Here is a 23,449-nt window from a genome sequence, read left to right on the forward strand (position 1 = left end):
TGTATCTTTGAAACCTATGACATAACTGTAATTATAGACATTTCAAATTATCAGTTTTTGTTTAATCAGAGGGGGATGCAAAATTTGCCTTTGTAGGAGAACCTTTTAGTGAGGTTTTATTTTAAAGGTCAAACTCAAGGCCTGTTCTTCATTAGAGTGGTTGAGACAAGACTGATTATACAGCTTGACTAAACTTATAAATGAGTGGTCTTCAATGCAGGCAAAGTTACATTCTTATAGAATTCATTGTAATGTTGATCATTGAGAAGGAAGGATTTTGTGAGAGAAAAGTTGGAAGTTGGGGACTTGGGCTTTGTATAAAAGGGTGCAGGTAAAAGACTGAGGCATGAGAATGTCTGAAGGTACCCCCAACCCCCACCCCGGAGGGGTAGCCTCTGTGAAGTCTTGAAGCATTGATGTCAAGCATCCATTATCCCCTGATTTCTGAACGGTAATCCATGCTATTTTCAGAAAGCTTAGACCAAATACTTTTACAAAATGAAACCACATCCTATATGCTCCTTTTATTTTGGACTCCCTCCCTTTAATAAGATGCTCTCTTAATTTATTTCACTTACCATATTCTCTTTTCACCCCCTTGACTGACTGCAGTTCTCCCCACTTTATTCTTAGAAATCACTGCTAACCTGGTGTACAATTTTCCACATTCTTTTCCATAGTCATATAATTAGATATAAATGTTTTAGGGGTAATCTTTTTAAAATGACCTCATGTTATCTACATTCCTTTGAATCTTGCTTTTATCTGCATAGTGGCAGGCTCACCAAGTCATTCTGTGCATTTCTAAACCACTCTTTGTCATGACTGCACAGTATTCCATGGTATATTGCTAACGATATTCTATAGTTAACACAATCGTTTAAAAAAATTTTTTTACATTTATTTATTTTTGAGACAGAGAGAGACAGAGTGTGAGCAGGGGAGGGGCAGAGAGAGAGGGAGACATAGAATCAGAAGCAGGCTCCAGGCTCCGAGCTGTCAGTGCAGAGCCCAACACGGGGCTCGAGCCCACGAACTGTGAAATCATGACCTGAGCCAAAGTTGGACACTTAACTGAGTCACCCAGGTACCCCTCAACCATTTTTAATAGACAGACATGAATTTTGTACCCAGGGTTGTTGTTTTTAGCCACTATAAGTAATACTGCCAACACAATCCATCCAGGATTTTCTTCTGGGTCCTATTCTTTACCTGTGCTGTCTTCCCATTATTCCTTTCTCTTTTCCACCACTCTTATTGGCAGAATTCTTCTCTCAGTAACAACTGACAGGCTAGTTCTGGAAACTTAGACCAAGTGAGAAGCACCTCCCAGTATCCTGCTTCAGGCAAGCCTGTTGCTTGCTTGAGTTAATTCAAACTTTGGCTGCTTGGATCCCACTTGGTTCAGATAAACAGTAACTCCACAGCTAGAATTCATTGTTAGCAGTGGATGAGGCAGCGGAGATTTATGGGAACCTGCCCCTCTCCTATATGGCCTTGCAGAGGTAGCCTCAGAAGACATCTCTCAATGAAAAAAAAAATCAATTTTTTTTCCCAGATATGACATTACAGGTTTAGGAATAGTCTGTTGGGGCTTTGGATCTTCTGCCCCAAGCCTACTGTCCCTTGAGTTCACTAAAATGAATCTAAACTTCATATACAGAGATAGCACTTCCCATACCACTGTCCAACTCTAGGTCTAATTAGAGAGGTTGGCCAAAGCACTTGGCACTTTGAAGTCATAGAAATGTGGGTTTGAATCTCTACTCATCTTTCTTAGCTTTGAGTTTGGATAACATTTTTACCCTATGAACGTCAGGTTTTTTTCAACCATAAATTGAATACATCATACATACCTTGCAGGGTTACCATGAGGATTGCTAGTATGTAAAACTTTTAGACTACTGTTCAGAACAAAATATGCAATAAATATTTGTTCAGGTTACCATTGTTTTCCTTTGTTACATCTCATATTAGCAAATTAGGCCATTGCTAATTCTCATCCCACATCCCCTCAATGTCTATAAGTTATAAACCCCAGAAATTCCTATTCAGGATATACCTCTGAAATGAGGACCCAGCTTATGCTTTACAAAGATTCACCTAAATTTAACTAGTTTAAAGTGTCTTCTTCTGTGTAATACTTATTTTCTTAAATAAATATTTCATGAAAAAAAAAACTTGTCAGGAAGAAGAGGGAACTGGTAGAGTGGGCAGGATAAGAATCTTCAAAGAGGAAAGTGAGGAACTGTGTTAGCATCAGGCAATGGTTCTGCCTAGAGCTTGGTGGTAAATAAAATGTGCTATCACCATACAATGGACCATTACTTAGTAATAAAAAGGAAAGTAATAGTGATACATACTATATAGTACAGGAGAACCTTGAAAAACATTGTGCTAAATGAAAAAAGCCAGTCACAGAAGGTCACATATTACATGATTTCATCTATATTTACATCTAGAATAGGCAAATCCATAAAGAAAGGAAGAAGCTGATGGAAGAGAATGAGGAGTGACTGCTACTGAGCATAGGTTTCATTCTAGAGTGATAAAAATGTTCTAAAATGAGATTATGATGATGGCTGCACAATCTGTAAATAAGCTTTAAATGGGTGAATTTTATAGTATATTAATTATACATCAGTAAAGCTATTTAAATTTTTTTTTAATGTTTATTTGAGAGTGAGACAGAGCATGAGCAGGGGAGGGGCAGAGAGAGAGGGAGACAAAGAATCTGAAGCAAGCAAGCTCCAAGCTCTGAGCTGTCAGCACAGAGCCCAAAGTGGAGCTCGAACCCATGAACCACAAGATCATGACCTGAGCCGAAGTTGGACGCTTAAATTATTGAGCCACCCACGTGCCCCTAAAGCTATTTTTTAAAGTTTAAAACATTAAATATAGGGCTAAATCCCTGTTCATCACTACTTCTGATCTTCCCAGTCCTCCCTATTGGGAACAATTATTATCAGTATGGTCTATTTTTAGGTAGAAAACATAAGGTTTTATGTACATAAATGTATGTGTAATAGTATTATGCTTTAAAAATTCATTTTGGGGGTGCCTGGGTAGCTCAGTCAGTTGAGTGTCTGACTCTTGATTTCGGCTTTGGTCTTGATCCCAGAGTTGTGGGATCGAGCCTCTCATTGGGCTCTCCACTGAGCGTGCAGCCTGCTCGAGGTTCTCTCTCTCTTTGTCTCTCTCTCCCTCCCTCCCTCCGTCCTCTTCCCTGCTTGCACTCTATAAGAAACAAGCAAACAAACAAACAAATAACTCATTTTGTTCTGGAGATGGGTCCACGAGCTCTTCAAAGGAAATGCTTTGGTGGGATCTTGGGCATTTTAATGCTTACTATATTTGATGTGATTCAAATAAAGCAGCATCAAGGTATTTGAAGAAAGACACTATCATTTCTGCAAAGGATTTCACGCCTGGCTAATTCACTGGGCCTCTATAATGGGTCAAATATTCTTGATTACATAGTAAGAATTTTGCTATACTCTCCTGCAATTAAAAAAAAAAACTTTTTGGAAAAAAACATGCATGGGAAAGGGGAAACTCTAGGAAAGTTCTCAGTTAAGGCAAAGTGAAGAAGTAATGATATTTTGTATTTGCATTGATTGCACTTCTTACTTTGCAAAGCATTTCTAGAATTGCTGTTGAATAATCAACAAAACTCAGATACTGTTATTTCCACACTACAAAAAAGAAGCTGATGCTCAGATTAAATGACAAAAACAACAATTTGCAAATAACCAAACCGGGACTTGAATTCAAGTTTTCTAGGTTTAAAAAAAAAGACAACTTTTTGAGCAAGGCTCCATATCACAGTCCATGGAAAAAATTATTTACCATAGGATGTAACATTTTATTTTTTAATGATTAGGAAACAAATTTACATATGACAAAAGAAGGGAGATTTGCACAAAGTGGCAGCAGCACTTCAGTTTTTCACAATCTCCTCAAGTCACCACATAAAAAATGCCAAAGCACAAGGATGGTAAAATCAAAACCTACAAACAACAGCAACAAAAGGTGATAAGGCATCGACAAACCCCCAAGTATGGGTAGATGAGGACAAACTATTGACAGCTGTTAAGACCCAAGTGGTATTAGTATCTGTCAGAGAGAAAGCAGAGAAGAGTAATGAGATGTCTACTGGGCCCCACAAAAGGAAATACCCTAACTACCAGATATTCTGGGAAGCAGAGTGAGCCAATTTGCAGAAAAAGCACCTGAAACTGGAAAGGGTTTCTGACACCTCAATTTTGGGGAGAATGCAAGAGGTCAACTGTAAGGTGGGGACATACCAGAGAAGTCTAAGGACTACGAGTTTTTAAAATTAAACTTCCAGGACAAAGTCTCACACTGGGGAGAATCTACTGGAAGTAATTCCAACGGACTAGGACAAAAAGGCAAAGAAAATAGATTTTAAGTGGAAATACCTTCCCTATTTCAATGATTAAAATGCTATTTGCAATTAAAAATAGACCTACCCTATGACCCAGCAATAGCACTGCTAGGAATTTACCCAAGGGACACAGGAGTGCTGATGCATAGGGACACCTGTACCCCAATGTTTATAGCAGCACTTTCAACAGTAGCCAGATTATGGAAAGAGCCTAAATGTCCATCAACTGACGAATGGATAAAGAAATTGTGGTTTATATACACAATGGAATTCGATATTGTTTTTTATAGCGGTCACACTGTTTTTGCATTCCCACCAACAGTGTGCAAGGCAGCTAATTTCAACAAATCCTAACACTGTTGTTTTGATAATAGCCATCCCAACAGCTCTGAGGGGATATCTCACCGTAGTTCTGATTTACGTTTCCCTGATAATTATAATGTTGAACATTTTTTCATACATTTGTTGGTCATCTGTATGTCTTCTTTGAAGTATGTCTATCCAAGTCCTTAGCCCATTTTATAATTGGGATATTAACTTTGCTACTGAGTTGTAGGAGTTCCTTATATATTTTGGAGATGAACTCCTTAACAGGTATCAGGTTTGCAAATAATCTCTCCCACTCTGAAACTTGACTTTTCATTCTGTTGATTGTTTGCTGTACAGAATCTTTTTAGCTTGATGTAGTCCCACTAATTTTTATTTTTGTTGTTTGTGCTTTTGATAGCATATCCATGAAATCATTTCAATGTCATGAAGCTTTTTCTAGGAGGTGTACAGTTTCAGGTATTAGATTTAAGTCTTTAATTCATTTTGAGTTGATTTTTGTGTATGGTGCACTTGAGAAGAATGTATATTCTGCCCCCCGTTAGGTTCAATGCTCTGATATGTCTATTAGGTCCATTTGGTCTGTATTAAGTCCTCTGTTTCTTTATTGATACTCTACCTGGATGTCCTACCCATTATTGAAAGTGGAATATAATGGGGCGCCTGGGTGGCTCAGTTGGTTAAACGTCCGAGTTGGGCTCAGATCGTGACCTCACAATTCGTGAGTTCGAGCCCCACAATGGGCTCTGTGCTGACAGCTCAGAGCCTGGAGCCTGCTTCAGATTCTGTGTCTCCCTCTCTCCCTGGGCCTCCCTTGTTCACACACACACACACACACACACACACACACACACACACACACTCTCTCTCTCTCTCTCTCAAAAATAAATAAACATTAAAAAAAAAAGAAAGTGAGATATTGAAGTCCCCTATTATTAGTACAGTAAAACCTTGGTTTGCAAGCAAAATTCAGTCTGGAAGCATGCTTGTAATCCAAAGCACTTGTATATCAAGGCAAATTTCCCCATAAGAAATAATGGAAACTGAGATGATTCATTCCACAACCCCAAAATATTCATATAAAAATGATTACAATTCTGTAATATAATACAAAATGATAAAGAAAATATAAAATGTAAGGAAAAATAAACAGATTAACCTGCACTTACCTTCTTGGCTGGTGTGAGGGAGACAAGAGAGAGTAGGGTTATTGTGTAGTATGACTTTCACTACCACTAATGGATACTGACTACAGTACAGTATTAATAAACTTGTCATATACTGTATTTAATGTAAGTGGCAATAAGGCAGCATAGGAAAGGGTCAATAACTGCAGGCAGCCTGACCTACAATGAAGCCAAGCATTCATAAGCTTACTCTTGTATGGAAAAGCAAAAGAATGTCTATAGGTGCTTTGAAGTGACAAAAAAAAAAAAAAAATACACTAATACTGGTTGTGGGCACCTTCCAATGTTCTGAAAAATCATTGATTTCTGCCAAACACCATGGCTTGAGACCAAGCATCTGAGCATGGGAGACAATCTCCCACAATCCCTCAGCAAATGAGAGAGACAGAGAGACAGAGAGAATAACCTTTGGCTCAGTGGTGATCATGTCACATGTGGTGTTACGTACTACTTGTATTGCAAGACATCACTCGGTTATCAAGTTAAAATTTATTAGAAATGTTTGCTCATCTTGTGGGACACTCACTGAACAAGTTAATTGCAATCCAAGGTTTTACTGTATATTGTTATCTACTCCATTCAGTTCTGCCCATATTTGCTTTATATATTTAGGGGCTATTAGATTTTGGTGCAGTCTTTACTATGTTTTTGTAGTATCTTTGTATTCCCATGAAATGTCAGGTGCATATAGAATTGTTCTCTCTTCCTGGTGGATTACTCCTTTTATCATTATATAATGTCCTTGTCTCTTGTAGCTATCCTGACTTAAAGTCTATTTTGTCTGACCTAAGTATAGTCACCTTTGTTCTCTTTGAATTATCATTTGCATAGAATCTTTTCCCATCCCTTCACTTTCAGCCTATGTGTGTCCATAAATCTGAAGTGAGTTTCTTACAGAGTCTTGTTTTTTTAATCCATCCAGCCACTTTACATCTTCTGGTTGGGAAATTTAATCTATTTACATTTAAAGTAATTATTGATAGGGAAGGATTTAGTATTGCCATTTTGCTGTTTTCTGGTAGTTTTATGGTTACTTCATCTGCCTTTTTCCTTTCTTGTCTTCCTTTCCATTTTATTGATTTTTTTGGTATTGATATGCTTTAACTACTTTATTTTTTCTTTTGTAACTTCTATTGGTAATTTTTGTGGTTACCTGGGGGCTCACACAAAATATAGTTATAAGGGTCTATTTTAAGCTGATAACAACTTAAGCTTAATCACATTAAAAAAATCAACATTTTAACTTCTACCCCACTTGCTACTTTGTTATTATTGTCATAATTAGCATCTATTCATATTGTGTATTTTGTAATATATTTTGTTACTTTCAATACTTTTGTCTTTCAATTTTTATGCTAGAATTAAAAGCAATTTATTTACCACCATTAAAGTCATACAGTATTCTGTATTTGTCTATATATTTGCCTTTATCAATGAGTTTCATATTTTCTTAAGCCATTGTGTTGACTTTTAGCATCATTTCAACTTGAAGAACTCCCTTTATCATTTCTTTCAAGGCAGTTATAGTAGTGATTAACTCCTTCAACCTTTGTTTAGAAAATTCTTTATCTCTTCATTTTGGGGGGATAATTTTGCCAGGTAAAGTAGCCTTGGTTGGCAGGGTTTTTTTTTCTTTCAGTTTGAATAGATCATGCAATTCTGTTCTAGCCTACAAACTTTCTGCTGAAAAAAGCCAATGAGAGGCATAAATGTTCCCTCTTATGTGACAAGTTGCTTTTCTCTGATTTCAAAATTTTCTGTCTTTGGCTTTTGACAATTTGATTATAACATGTCTCAGTGTGGCTGTTTTTGGAGTCCTCCTGTTTGGTGTTCTCTAGAGTCTTCACGGATCTGTACACATCCATTTCCTTCCCCAGATCTGTGAATTTTCCAGCCTCTATTTCCTTGAGTAAGCTTTCTAGTCCTTTTATTTACTTTTTTTTTTCTGTCCTTCTGGGACTCCTATAATGTGTATATTGCTCTGCTTTATGATATCCTTTAAACCCCTGAACTTTCATTTTCTTTTCTTTTTTTCTTTTTGCTCCTCTGACTGAATTATTTCCAATGATTTCTTTTTGAGTTCACTTGTCTGCTTGATCTCAGGTCATGATCTCACAGTTCATGAGTTTGAGTTGCACATCAGGTGAGCTCGAGCCCCACTTCAGGTGAGCTTGTGCCCTGCTTTGGGTGAGCACAAGCCCCGCTTCTGGTGAGCACGAACCCCACGAACCTCACTTCGGGTGAGCACAAGCCCCACTTAAGGTAAGACACAAGCCCCGGGTGAGCCCCACCTCCTCTTTCTCTCTCTCTCTCTCTCTGCCTCTTGCTCACTTGAGCCCTCTTTCTAAAAAAAATTGTTTTAATAAATAAAACTTCCTCTTAAATTATGTTTTTATCAGCTGTTTGTTACAGTTCTTTTTTAATTTTTGTTTTTATTTTAGAGACACAGAGTGTGCACGTGAGCAGGGGTGGGGAAGACAGGGGGGTGGGAGAGGGAGAGAAAGGGAGTGAGAGAGAGAGACAGAGGAAGAAGAAGAGAGAGAATCCCAAGCAGACTCCTCACTCAGCATGGAGCTTGTTGTGGGACTCAATTCCACAACCCTCAGATCATGACCTGAGCCAAAATCAAGAGTCAGACGCTTAACCTACTGAGCCACTCAGGCGTCCCTCCTTATATTTCTAATAGTTTAAATGTGTTTGGCAGTCATGTTGGTATTAAAAAAAAAAGTATTGAAATAATTCATAGGAAATTGCAAATATAACATAAAAAGGTCATATATACTTTTCACTGAGTTACTCCCCTTTGATACAGAAGAGTGTCACAACCGGGACATAGACACTGAAACAATGTGAAGAGTTCTATGCCATTTGATCATGTATAGATTTCTGTAACCACCACCACAATCAAGATAGAGGACTATGCTATCACCACAAAGATCTCATTCATACCACCCCTCTATATAGTCACTCCACCATTCCTAACCCCTGGCAACCACTAATATCTTTTCCATCTCTAATACTGTCATTTCAAAAATGTTACACAAACAGAATCATATGGTCTCTAACCTTTTGATATTGCTTTTTTCACTCACCTTAATGTCCTTGAGATCCTGCTAAGTTGTTTTGTGGCTCAATGTTTTGTCCCTTTTTGATGCTAATACATAATATGGACTTAACACAGTTTAACCTTTCACCTATTGAGGAACACTTTGGTTGCTTCCAGTTTTGGGCTATTAGAAATAAAGCTTCTGTAATTATTTATGTACAGATTTTTATGCAGACATACATTTTCATTTCTCTGGGATAAATATCCAGAACCATAATTGCTAAGTCATGCCATTTGCTTAGTTTTTTAAAGAAACTACTTGTTTTCCAGAGTTGCTATACAATTTTACACTCCTATCAGAAATGTATGAAAGATCTAGTTTCTCTGCGTCCTCATCAATATTTGGCATGGTCCCTATTTTTCAAATTTTAGCTGTTCTGACAGGTCTGTAATGATCTCTTGGGGGTCTTAATTTGCATTCCTCTAATGCCTACTAATGTTAAACATCTTTTCATGGGCTTATCTGCTATACATATATCCTGTTCAGTGAAATGTCTCTTCATCTTTTGCCCATTCTCTAACTGGATTGTTGAGTAATTAGAGTTCTTTATATTCTAGATGAGTCTTTTATCAGATATATGGTCTATAAATATTTTCTCCCAGTTTATAGCATGTCTTCTCATACTCTTAACAGAATCTTTTCTAAATTAAGAATTTTTTTTTTTTTTTTAGCTTTGATGAGGTCCAATTTATGGATTTCTTTTATGGATCACACTTTTGGTATCACGTTTAAGAATTCCTCCCCAAGTCCTAAAGATGTTCTATATTTTCTCCTAAAAATTTTCATAGTTTTATATTTTATATTTAAGTCTATGACCCATTTAGGAGTGATTTTTGTATAAAATGTGAGGTTTAGCTTGAGGTCATTTTTTTGTCTATGTATGTCTAATTTTCCAGCATCATATGTTGAAAAGACTGTGTCTTTCCTCTATGCAATTGCTTTTGCCTCTCTGTCAAAAATTAGTTGGCCATACATGTGTGAGTTCTCTTTTCTGTTTGATTGATCTGTGTATCTGTCTCATCACCAATACCACACAGTCTTCAAATTGAATATACTGGTTCCTTTCATGTTATTCTCCAAAATTATATTTTAAATTTTTTTTTTTAATTTATTTAGTTTTAGATAGAGAGCATGAGTGGGAGAGGGGCAGAGAGAAGGGACAGAAAATCCCAAGCAGGCTCTGTGCCATCAACTCAGAGCCTGATGAGGGGCTCAAACTCATGAACCGTGAGATCATGACCTAAGCTAAAATCAAGAGTTGAATGCTTAACTGAATGAACCACCCAGGCGCCACTTCTTGGAAATTATTTTAACTCTTCTAGCTCCTTTGCCTTTTAGAAAATTTATATTTACATAAATATATTTAATATATATTTTATACATATATACATAAGTCAGCATGTTGTACAGTTTAATATATATGTGATTTTCTTCATGAATTATACCTTAATAAAGCTGGGGAAAAAGGTTAGGGAGAAAAAAGACCAAAAGCTTGATAGAAAAAGGGGGAAGGACATGAAGAGATAACTATTAAAAGATATAAAAACGGCCTTAAACATATTCAAACATGTTCAAATTCATTCAAAATTAGAAAAATACAACTTAAACAACAGTAAGATGCCACTTCTTACCTATTTGGTGAAAATTAAAATTTATGAAATGGTAACATAACTCTGTTACTTACAATGTGGGAAAATAGGCACTCTAATACATTGCTAGTGGGAATGCAACTGGCAAAACCCTTCTGAAGGGGACTTTGGCAATATCAAACAAAGCTACATATGCAGTTAGCTTTGGGCACTGCCTTCCCATTTTGGAGGAACTTGCCTCCACAAAAATACATATGTGTAAGGTTATTTGTTGATGTATTGGTGTAATTTCAAAATAATGTAAACAACTGAAAAGCCCACACATAGGAGAGTGATTAAATAAATTACATCCACAATATGGATACTATGCACCAGTAAAAGAGAGAGAGAATGAGGAAGATTTCATTGACCTGCTATGGAAATAATTTATAGGATGTAACTTTAAAAAGGAAAGTGGAAAATGTTATGCTACCTTTACATAATAAAGAAGAGGCTATAAGAAAATATACATGTATCTGTTAATTTGTGCAGGAAGAAATACAGGAAAAATAAACTTGAGTACTATTAAGATTGGTGGTTGGTAACTGGATGGAAAGAAGTAGGATACAGGAACAGATTAAAGGCTCAAGGAGGTGTACTTTTGGGTACATTTTTGGGATAGTACTGAGTTTTAGAATCATGGTAATATTTCACATGTCCCCCAAATACTCATCATCATCCAAAATGTGAGGGCAAACCCAAAGTGAAATACAAATAGTAACATATGAACTTAACTGTATCCAAAAGGAATAATATCATCAGACAGGATAGGTCTAGATACAGAAGTACTAACTGAAATAATTTTGGAAAACATTATTTTGACCTCATACCATTCTCCAGTTCATGTATCTGTTTTTCTTTTCTTTTTAAAAAAATTTTTTTTAACATTTATTTATTATTGAGACAGAGCATGAACATGGGAGGGGAAGAGGAGACACAGAATACGAAGCAGGCTCCAGGCTCTGAGCTGTCAGCACAGAACCCGACATGGGGCTTGAACCCACAAACCGCGAGATCATGACCTGAGTTGAAGTTGGACGCTCAACTGACTGAGCCACCCAGGCACCCCCATATACCTGCTTTTCAGAGAGGCATGGATTAGTTATTCTAAAAACACTTTTCATGTATTCTAGGAAGAAACCAATAAACATATCATGAGAAAGAAAGAAAGACAGAGAAAGAGAAAGAGAAAGAGAGAAAGAGAGAAAGAAAGAAAGAAAGAAAGAAAGAAAGAAAGAAAGAAAGAAAGAAAGAAAAAAAAGGACTGAGGGTTTGAAAAGGGCTGTAGAGTACACAGTAGGGAATGATGCAAAATGCATTCAACAGCAGAGGCCTGTGACCTACCCGGAAATCCACAAACCCCTGCTCCTGAAACCTTTGGTTTCAATGACTCAAAAGAACAATGAATGACAGGAGGGGAAGACTGTCCCATGAGGACTACGACTAGGACTAAAGGAAGAAGGTTGTATCTTTTTCTTTCCTTGGGGCTTGATGCTGAGTAACAGTATTGGCAGGATCTCTGAAACAGTATTGGCAGGATCTCTGAAAAAGGCAGGATCCTCTCCTTGGTATACTCCTCTATAAAGACAGCAGGAGTTCAGCTAAGCAGCACAATTGTTGTGCTTTGATGAGGGTTACAAAGTAAGGACACTACTGAGAAGACAGAGCAAAACAAGAGTAGGAGGAGGCACAATCAAATAGCAGATGTCATCATGTGATGTTCAGGCTTGGGGCAGCTATCCTTCTGACAGGCAGCAAAGCTTTGAGCTTTGGCCAAACAACTGCATCGTGGACAAAGATCTGGATCTTGGGGAACGCAACTGAGACAGAAGTGCAGGATCATTAGTTGCTTCAACTGGGCCATGACAATGACAACCCTAGTTATTTTGCCTCCCTTCTGCCCTTTCCTCTATGAAATCAAATGGTCATTGATAAGGTTTAGGGATATTTGTCAAGAACTTCTCTGTTTATAAACATCAAAATGAAAAACTAAGCTTGGATCATGCCTTTTATTCAGGACGACTGGGTATTCAGAGGGTGACCTGCATTCTCTTGTTATTATCAGCACTTGCTGGGCTATAAAGGGAATCCTGACCTTACATGACATTGTCTTTGGCATCAAACCTATATACACTTCAAAGAATTTTGGGCATGTGGTTTTCAGCATATCTTTAAAATCAGGTTAGTCTTATGTAGTCAGTGGAGATGAACAGGAGGAGCTCTTAACCACTTCACAATTTCACAGCAAAATAGAACCCTCCTCGTTTCCAATGTCCTAAATGTAGTCACTTCCCAAGTATGCAGAAATGTTTACTGTGGTTGACAACAAGCAGTTCCAAATGTGGAATAATGTTACCAAGACAACACAGATGGTAATGGATGTTCATGCTATGGTTAACTGGTACATGAAGGAAGTAAACGTGACAGTATTATTTACTGGGTTAAAGATATGGACACAGAGAAACCAGAAAATCTCCCTGAATTTGTAAGAAACACTTCAAATTTTTAACTGCTAGACAGACTGGCATCTTTTGAGAAGGGTGAAGCATAATGTTACTCATATGATCATTAAGCCAAAGTCTTGGGAACTATGAGGACCATGCATTTCTTAATGTTATCTGCAGTGCTGAGAATGCAACCAGTACTGAATCCTTATCTCATGAAAATATACCACATTTCCCAGCTTTTGTGGCTCATGAGCTTGGCCAAAACTTGGGAATGAAGCATGACCACGTGGCCTGCAAGTGTCATAGCCAGAACCTCTGCCCTATGAATGAATTTCTTACTGTAGATATGGGCTTCAGCAACTGCAGCTTTGACAACTTCCACCAGCTGTTGTACAAGCACTGAGGGAACTGTCTGTTTAATAAACCTGAGCTCCAAAGCTCCTTTGGAAAGCCATATTGTAAAAAAAAAAAAAAAAAAAAAAAAAAAAGACAATAGATAAAGGAAAAGAATGTGATTGTGGCAGTGATTGTTAAAAGGATCATTGTTGTCTGCCCTCATGCCAGCTGAAGAAAGGTTTCAGACTGCACACTTGGATCCTTCTCCAAAACCTGCATATTTCTAAAGGTAGAAAGTGCTGCCTCAGTGTAGATGAGTGTGACCTCCCAGAACACAGTAATGGCACCTCAAGGTGGTGCCAGACAGACATCTACCAGCAAGACAGCACACCTTAAAAAGAACAAGGTTACCGTTAGCAGGCCTGGTGTTAAAGCACAGAGAATCAGTGTGTTAAAATCTTTGGAAAGGGCACAAAGGTTGCCTAGAAAGTTGATATCATTACCCAAATACCAAGAGTGGCAGGTTTAGAAACTGTGGCAGTGAATCTAAAGGGATGGTTAAGATCTTCATTAACTGCAAGGCCAAAGATGCAAAATGTGAAAAGCTACTGACTGAACTGAAAAACATCAAACACCCAGTTCCCCATGTGGGACATGTGGTATTGGAATGCACAGTTTTCTGAAGCCACAGACAGAATTGATGACAGGGAGATGAAGGATGGTACTCAAAATGGTCTATATTAATCAAACCTGCTTAGATAAAACCACTATACTCCATTATGACTACAGCCTGGACAAGTGTCATGGAGGGGTATTTGCAACAATTTTAAGAACTGCCACTATATCTGTCTATACCCTTCCTACATGTGAATCTAAAGGTTATAGGGACAGTTTGAATAGTGGCCCAGTTCTACGTGTCCCCTCTGATTCTCAGTATGATAAAAAGCTGGTAATACTAATTTGGATCTTGCCTAGCCTTTTACAATTCCTCATTCCTACTATCTATTTATTTGCTTACATCTATAGAAGATGTAAGACCAGTGTCAATTTAAAAATTCATCAGAGAAGCAAGATGAACAAACTTGACAAACATTTGATAATTACCCTCTTTCTGGTAATAAAGCCAAATATGAAGTGACACTAAAAGGACTTTTTAACAATTGGACTCTGTAGTTCTGGTGTCCCTCAAGGTCTATGGAAATAGAAATTCTTTCTTTTTTCCATCTGTCTCTTCAAATGTCAAATACTTATTCATTTTTAAATTAAAAGAGGTTAAAGCAGCTCCCTTGGTGAAGCAATCTTTCCTGTTCTGTGCTATCCAGAAATCAGGTCTCCAGAGCTCTGGGGCAATGAGAGGCCTCAAGATGTGATTTTTTTTTTAATGTTTAAGCTGTTACTGTGAGCTCCCTAACATTTCTGTAGAGAGTTCCTTTGGAACGATCTCTGGAACTTACGTTTCAGAGCATCCTGTCTAATCCCCCACTGTAATCTACTCTGTAAATTTTCTCTAATCTTAAGGATTTTTCCTTGGACAAACCAAAGGAGTATATCAGGTGAGAAGCATCTGATTATTAACTCTAGGTGTTGTAGTTGATTCTCATTCCAGCCACTTTGTCCATTTGGCTTTCCTCTTTCTTTGGGCATCATAGTATATGATGCCCTGGCCTCAGACTTGTTCATGACTTAACTGGAGAGACCAAACATCACTTGTATAGTTAAAGAAACGGATTAGACATTCCTACTATGAATGTGACTCTGCAGGCTGGAAATCTTTTCTTTCCCAAAAGGTTCAAATTCTCCTTACTAGCCATTCATTCACTTGTTCGTTCATTTTTTTGTCTATAAACATACATTTAGCACTTAGCAGTAGGTCGAACCATGTAAAATTGATATTAGGCCTTCTTCACCTATAAAAATGGCAAGTTCACATGGTTTAACCTAATTCTATGTTCAGGCACTATGAAACCTATCTTTGGACTTCTGCTTATAAATGGAGTTGAGAGTTTTTGATATCTAAAGTTTCTTTTAATCCTGATTTCTCTTAAATCTTATTATCCTCTGTAACTTTGTAAGACTGGCCTTAATTTTCTAGAGCAGATGGTCCCTTCTGTTGAGACTTGAAACAGCACTGAGCAAATAACAGAGTAGGATGTGCCTGAGGATCCCATGGTCACTTTTTTGGTAGTTATTGTCTTTGTTTCTTCTGAGTCTCAGAAACCTTCAAAGAACAGAAACCCAGGATTTTCTTTGTCTGGTCTTAGAGTAACAATACTGGCAAAATCTGAGCAAGTTGTTGTATGTCACCCTACTTCCCCCACAATCACAGAGTAGAGAGCCTGGAAAGGGCACACATAAATAATAACCTAGAATTTATCTACAAGAGATTTAAACAAATCTAATATTCACTGAGGTAATAGGAGTCTATTTCATAGGACAGTGGCTTCATCTCTCTGAATAAGACTCTGAGAATCAAAAGTGAATCTGAGAATACTGGAGAGATCCTGCCCAATTCAATGAGAAAAGCCACTAACCACGCACTACATCCTCTTTCCCTTCCATAGTTCAAGGCATGGTTGGAAAAGACTGGAGATGTTCCCCAACACTCTTCCCAATCCATTAGTGTGGAATAACTCCGGTTCCTGGATGTTCCAGTATTACAGTTTCAAAGAATGGTGGAGGGCTGGTAGCAAAAGCAAGGGTAGACTCCACTGTATCTAGGCCCCTGCTATAGAATCTCTTCTGTGAGCATAGTAATGGTGTTTGGGTGTCTGCATCACGCCGAGCCTCTTGCTTTAGTTGGTAGAACTTGTACTGTGTCCAGCCATATACTCCACAGTTGAGCAGACCCTGGGATGATGCTGTTAGAGCCTGGAGGAGATGAAGGGGTGATGGAACCCATCCTTCAGGTTTTCAGAGATCCAGGGAGTAGTCCCCATTCCCCTTATTTATAAAGCATTGTTACATTTCCTCTATCTCAAACATCAAGATCTGGTGTCAGTTTTTTGTATTTTTCTAGCTCTTCCTAATAAACTCACTCTTCACACTGTATCCCGTCATGGATGACAGAGTTGGTCAGATTTCTTGGCATAAACATAAGGAAAATGAACTGGTTTCAATGCCCTTCCTTGTTACTTACATTTCCCAGGTTAGGCTTGAGAAAACTGCCCTATCAGTATAGTCAGATAGCCCAAAAAGCCTTCTTAAGTCTGATAAAAGAGGAAAAGAGAGAATCATTCTATTTCTGCATTCGTCTTTCCCCATTTACCTAGAATAGCTAATTTACCCCATTCAGTTCACTCTGGATGGGACAGAATCATGTCACTATCAGTGTTTCACAAAAACATTATCTAGTAGATCTTGTTTTTTTGTTACGTATCCCTTAAAAACTATCAATAAAATGAAGCTGACCAGAGATACATATGTTCTGAAATGCATGGCAGCACTTTCATCAAAGTATCTACCTCAGTGTGAGGAAAATTTCACATTCTTCATAAATATAAAAAATACATTTTCTCTTTTGCAATGTTGAAATAAATATGCTAAGGCAAAAAAAAAAAATGTGCTTACTGAGTAATGGCAGTTTAAGAGAACAGAGTAAGAGGGTATAAAAACAGATGTGGAAGGTGTTACCTGGAGAACACCGAGGGCCATGTGAAGCTTCGTGTTCTGTGTCTTAGTCAACTTCATGATTATCAGAATGACGGCTGTGAAAACACAAAGTATGAATCTTGCTGACAACCCTGCCCTCTAAGCATAAAATTGTCCAATATATATGCCTAAGCACTGTGAGAAATAAAGCCATAGGCATAATGAAGACTAGGACTGAGATTAACCAGTTCCATAAACCACTGGGCCTCCAGTCTCCAACTTCTATTCCTCATTGACTAACCTTTACAGGTTATTAGTGTAGCAATGATGGTAAGGCACACTACAGGAAGATAAGTTACACTTCTTAGCATTTCAGAATTTACCAAGCTTTTTTATAAACATTATCCAATCTGATCCTCACTACACTTTGTGTAGTAGGAAGGGCAGGTGTTAAGATCTCTGAGCTCTGTCAGGACATTTTCTCTCTTACTGGATTGCATCTCATGTCTAATTACCATAATTTCTAAAACATAAGAAGAAAAACAAGAAAGTTGGGGAAACTTGATATATGAGTGGGACAAACATAAGTTCTACAGTTGGACAGGAATTTTACAAGTTGCAGTCACCCTTACTGGTAAGACCACTTTGCTTGATCAGAACCCAGTAGCTGCCCTCATCATTACCCAGCTTTTTCCATTAAGATACCCACCTGGGCCCCAGCAGCAAAAGAAGGCCACTGGATAGAAGCGCACTCGCTGTTCCACGATGTGAATCACTGCCCACTGTTCAGTCCCCAGAAAGCCAGTCGATTTCACAAACTTCTTATATAGGGTCTGGGTTTGGATGAGTAAGACCTAAACATGGGTACAGCAGTTGAGTAGCTTTGCCTGAGGCTTGGTAAAACTTCCCAGGTGTGGCCTCCTATCATTGTAGAGGGATCACTTCTCTTGGGATCTGACAGCAAGAAAACTCATTCTCCTGTCTTTACCATTAGAGACCTGTCTTAGAGACCTGGCTTCTTCTGAGAGAAAATTATCTTCAGAGTGAACTTCTGCTTGGCCAGGAAATGGACAAATAAACCTGTGTTTATCATATTCCATATATAAACATTACATCAACACTCAGGCTTTTTTTTTTTTTCCTGACTGAGGCTAATCACCATATATGCATGGGAAGTTAAAGTTAAGATCTACCCAGACCCTCTTAAAACACTTTACTAGAGATTATGTTAGAAAGCATTTTGTACTTAATACCCTTAAAATAAATACTTGAGCACTGTGGCTGGGCTTAAATTCTCAACTCTAAGAAAAAAAAAAATTTAGGAAGTCTTATTGTCCTTAGATGGAAAATACCATTTCCCCCTTCTTTTTGGGGGTTATCTGAATAAGGTTAAGCTCATGGAATACAAATCAGTTTAGATTTCCAAAGTGCTTCTTGTGGGGAGTAAATTAAGTAATAATCTTGGTAACAAATCTGACCAAATCTAAAATTTTCCCAAATAATCTAGACCCTCTCTCTAAGTGAACAAGTCAATTATTTAATTAAGTTTAGCCATGTAGTTTCCTTTCCCCACAGACACTGGAATCAAAAGGCGGCTTTTACTTATTTAGGAATATTTTCATCTACTAGAATCAGTTCTGATTCTGAATGCCCACTGAAGCTTAGGCTATTCTAAAGAAGCAAGATTCTCCAGGATGCCAAGGCTCTGGGATACCTGACTCTCTTGTCAATTAGTTCTAAATGTAGATTATCAAAACCATCTTAATATAAAGTAACCATTTTGCCCTCTTTACATAGTTGCTGATTTGAACTAAGCTATCCCCCTAACTTATTTTTAAATTGTCAAAGGAAATTCTCTGCAATTATATTTGGTTCACATGTTCCAGCTGTGCTAGCAAAATAAAACATCTCTGTAGGATAAATTTGGTCTGCAGGCAGATAGTTTGTAATCCTTGAATTAGCATATGAAGAAAGGAAAAAATGATACTGAAAAGTAGATATGGCAAATAAAAAGGCATGTTCACTTGTGTACTGATTTTATACTAGGCAGTTACGTGTAAATAACATATTGTCCCATAGCTAATTATTTTAATTGTACATCATTCTGGTGATGTCAAATGAATATTTAGTAACTGCTTAAGCCACTTAGCACTTTAACCCCAGTCAGACACAGCATATATGCATTTACACCCAATAAATAATTGAGAAAAGAAAACTCCTTTGTTATTTGGAAAATTATCAAATTAAATCAAAGCATATTTGCTATTTCTGGAGTGTTATCCTGTATAAAGGATATACTTGACACATACTAATCTTCTGGTTTGGTTTTCCATGAGGATCCACAGGAACATATATTAGTTCTAGGGTGAGCATAATTATCACATAATTAATACAGGCTCTTTCCCCATTAATCACTTAATCTTGAGAAATCCAAAAACTGAGGTAGTAATTAAAGTATCAATATCTCTTAGCTACTTTCTTAGATCTAGAACTTTAGGAAATGCCTCTCCATCCCATTTTTCCCAGTCCCTAGGAATACTGCTGCATCCCTCCCAATCTTCCCTTTCTGTCCATAAAGGCAGGTAGCACCGTACCACAATAGCAAGGAGGCTGAGGAGAAAGCTGGTCAGGAAAATGGTGATCCCATAAAAATAAAGTGTGGTACAGACTGATGTGTTGACAGAAGGCAGTTCAGCCATGGCTGACGATGGTGAATACATCAGAATATACCTAGGAAGAGAATCAATGGACAGGAACACTGCTAAAGATACAGAGAGATACCCACATTTGGTGCAACAAAATTTACTAAGTATGCAATTTTACTTATCATTTTGCTAACCCTTTCCCATAACCCCTTATTCTTTCTGATAGACACATTATCTTCTAGTATCTTTGTGTTATATTTCTACTTATGTATTTTTTGCCTTGACTATACCTTGCTCTATAGACTACACCAAGGTACCATAGAACCTTGTTCCAAATACAAACAACTTGGCCAGAGTATACGTAGAAAGTCTTTTCCATCTCTATATATGGAAAAGAAAAGGTGTAGTCTACCATGAAAATGATAGATCTGGTCCTTGCTTACCTGTGGCTCTGACTGAAGTTGCGGAAACATTCACTGACATTGCCCAGACAGAATACAGGTATCATCAACAGCAGAGGTATCAGGCTGGGAGGAAAAAAAAAACTTATCACCCTAATATTCAGACATTTTTATTCCCTTTCCCCTTTGCAAAATACTCTGTTCTTCTCCTAACTCTATCACTCCACCACTCTCCACAAATATGTGTGTGTATATATATATATGTGTATATATATATATATGTATACACACACACATACATATATATATATATATATATATATATATATATATATATATATATATAAATTCTTCAAGAATAATACCTCAAAAGCCTTACAAATACTCCTTAACCAATTGCTAAGTGGAGTGGAGAATGCATTTCATACCTAAATTAATGAAATCTAACATTGTCAAAGAGTCTCTGGGAATGGGTCAAAAATCTAACAAGGAGTTCTGTGCTCACTTTCTATGACAACCAGGAATAACTTCATTCTCATCAGCCTCTTCCTGGGAGCTTTTTGGAAGCATACATTTAAATAACCAATTACCTATCCAGCTAATTATAGCCAGCTCTCTGTAAGAGGAAAAGACCCAAAAATAAAAGTTAAAAATTCTAACATCAACTCTGATATGACCACTGTTTTAGGTAAAATCCAGACCTTTCCTGGGGCTAATAGTTGTAAGACTCTCACCCAATGTTATAAAGGTGGGTAAGATTTTGACAGCCTTCTATTACAACTCTTTATGATATAAAAAGGAATTAGAAGTCTAAAGACTTAAAGGCAAATATTTGTTGACAGTCACATAGAGTTGATGGCAAAACTGAGGCTAAAATTCAAAACTATAACTTCAAACTGCTTGCCTATTCTATCTGGGAATACGGTACCGATGATAATATATTTGTTGCTTCCAAGTCAATAAAGTTCTATGAGGACCTAGGAGTTATACAGTCAATGGAAATAAAGGGCACTGTCCTCCTATTTGCTCCAACCTGGACCACAGAATAATGAGAGTCTATACCTAGCCAGAAAGTAAAGCAAAAACCTTACCTTGACAAAATGATGGCTATTTGACCAACATGACAAGTATAATCTACAACCTGTGAAAAGAATAAATGTGAGTAAAGTCTTAGAATATTGCCAATCATGGGGCACTGGGTGGCTCAGTCGGTTGAGCCTCTGACTTCAGCTCAGGTCATGTTCTCACAGCTCATGAGTTCAAGCCCCGCATCGGGCTCTGTGCTGACAGCTCAGAGCCTGGAGCCTGCTTCTGCTTCTGTCTCTCTCTCTCTCTCTCTCTGCCCCTAACCCACTTGCATTCTGTCTCTGTCTCTCTCAAAAATAAATAAACATTAAAAAAAAAGAATATTGTTGATCATAATATACTAAATATCAGGTCATCACTTACCACTTGATAGAGCAAAAATTCCCAAGAGCTACCTTGGTTGTGTCAAGCAGTATTTGCTACAAAATTCAATTAAATAGATAGTTCCTTAGCATTGGCAATAAGAGAATTGTGTTTGTGTTACTATATTCTAAAAAGTATAACAACAATAGCCACAAAGAGAGCCTGAGGGAAGTAGCTTGATACAAGACTTGGGTACAACAAATTCTCTTAAGAAGAAAGGTAAATAAGAAATCACACAGTACTCCTCCATCTTCTAATAATAGTTCAATCCTCTTCTCTTTAGATCCAGGGAGGTGTGGACTTTTCAGACCTTATGGGTGGAGCAGAAATCCGTGTATAAGATCACCAGCAGAAAACTTAATAAGCCATGATTAGCATAATAGAGGGGGGTCAAATAAGCCCTTTAGATATAACACCTGTCACACTCTAAAAGAAAGAGCATTTCAAAAACCCCCAGTTGTGTTAGACACTGAAAAATAACTTAACAGAAGAATGGTATCTACCCACTAGAAGTTTATAGTAGAAGACTTTGAACAGATCACCTTAAAGTGAGACCAGAATAGAAAACAAGCTTTTTTCTGTTCTGAGGTAAGAGATCATATTATCTTCTAGAATGGCATCATTAGGGATCAATAAACATTAAGTGAGCAATTAATCAGTAATCAGAGATGGGTAATTGATGTGCCCTAAAAACTACAGATCAGGAACAGCAAATGATTTCAAGTAAGACAGCCAATGCTGACTTTAAGTAAAAGGAGAAATAAGTAAAATTAGTCTTTGGTGACCTTTTCCACCCATGTCCCTTCTCTTTTTATTCTATCCTCTATCAATCAGACTAACCTATGTTTAATTCTTGTTCTTATATTTCTGTTAATGAATCTCTGATAAAAAACTTACTGATATGGGGTACGTGGGTGGCTCAGTCAGTTGAGTATCCAACTCTTGATCTCAGCTTGGGGCTCCATCTCATGAAGGTTAAGTATCTGATTCTTGATTCTGGCTCAGGTCATGATCTCACGGTGTGTAAGATCAAACCCCGCAGGGCTCTGTGCTGACAGCGCTGAACTTGCTTTGGATTCTCTCCCTTCCTCTCTGCCCCTCCCCTGCTCATGTGCGCGCTCTCTCTCTCTCTCACTCAAAATAAATGTACATTAAAAAAAAACCCTTACTGATAACAGTTTAGGGCACAAGTCTTGCTAGGATATTTAAAAGAGAATTCAAAATGAAAAAAACATTTTCAAGGCTCCTGATATAAAGCTATGACAGAATAAAAGGCAGTGGGGTTAAAATTTGGGGCTAGGGTTTGTCTTCTCATGCCATGGCATGAGTTATAAAGTACAGTATGTGCATTTCCATGGACAAAAAACGGTAGAATGCTATATATATATAAGAGCTAATTTTATGTCTCTCCCTCCCTTTCTTTCAAAGATTAATTTGTTCTCCTGACAGGAACCCAAGCCTCAGAAAAATATCTCTCCTTGTTCCCATTCTCGGCTTCTGGTCTCATTATGGTAACTTTTTTAGAGAATTCCTCTTTAGCCAAATAACTTTTCCCAAATTGCAGTCTCTTAGCTTGTGAGTGAATGAACCTCACATACCAAACTTGAAATACTACCCATATAAGGCTGTAGAACTTTTTAGACATTCATGTGCTTGAGGGAGAGAAATGAATTATTTTTTTGCAGTATCTTCCAGCTCTAGGATTCTAGGATTATGTAGACAAACACGTAAAAGGACATATATCCATAGCCATTACTAAATTGTAGGGAGCTGAGAAACTATACAAGTTTAAAATACAGAAGATCAATTATAAGCATTGACTTACCAGATGTAAACAAGAGAAAAAAACACCAGAACAGAGTACTGTGTTACACAATATGGTAAACACTAACCACATGTGGTTAAAGTTAAAATTAAATTAAATAA

The 23,449-nt window shown here is 37.5% G+C and overlaps 1 protein-coding gene across 18 annotated transcripts in view; it reads right to left on the reverse strand.

Annotated features, from left to right (window-relative positions):
• The window catches only part of TMEM116 (transmembrane protein 116), a 167,676-nt gene that overhangs the window by 69,166 nt on the left and 75,061 nt on the right, over positions 1 to 23,449 (reverse strand). For 16 of the 18 annotated variants that reach the window (XM_045041485.1, XM_019814550.3, XM_045041479.1 and 13 more), the window contains 5 exons: positions 21,166 to 21,215; positions 20,117 to 20,200; positions 19,623 to 19,758; positions 17,738 to 17,882; positions 17,071 to 17,144 (listed from right to left, as the gene is read on the reverse strand). In XM_045041485.1, the coding sequence (XP_044897420.1) occupies positions 17,071 to 17,144; positions 17,738 to 17,882; positions 19,623 to 19,758; positions 20,117 to 20,200; positions 21,166 to 21,215 (489 nt within the window). Of the gene's footprint in view, positions 1 to 9,653; positions 16,309 to 16,332; positions 16,521 to 17,070; positions 17,145 to 17,737; positions 17,883 to 19,622; positions 19,759 to 20,116; positions 20,201 to 21,165; positions 21,216 to 23,449 lie in introns of those variants that run through there. The other 2 variants (XM_019814547.3, XM_045041489.1) reach the window with 2 other exon arrangements.

Source organism: Felis catus, chromosome D3, assembly GCF_018350175.1.
Source record: "Felis catus isolate Fca126 chromosome D3, F.catus_Fca126_mat1.0, whole genome shotgun sequence".
Lineage (NCBI taxonomy): Eukaryota > Metazoa > Chordata > Mammalia > Carnivora > Felidae > Felis > Felis catus.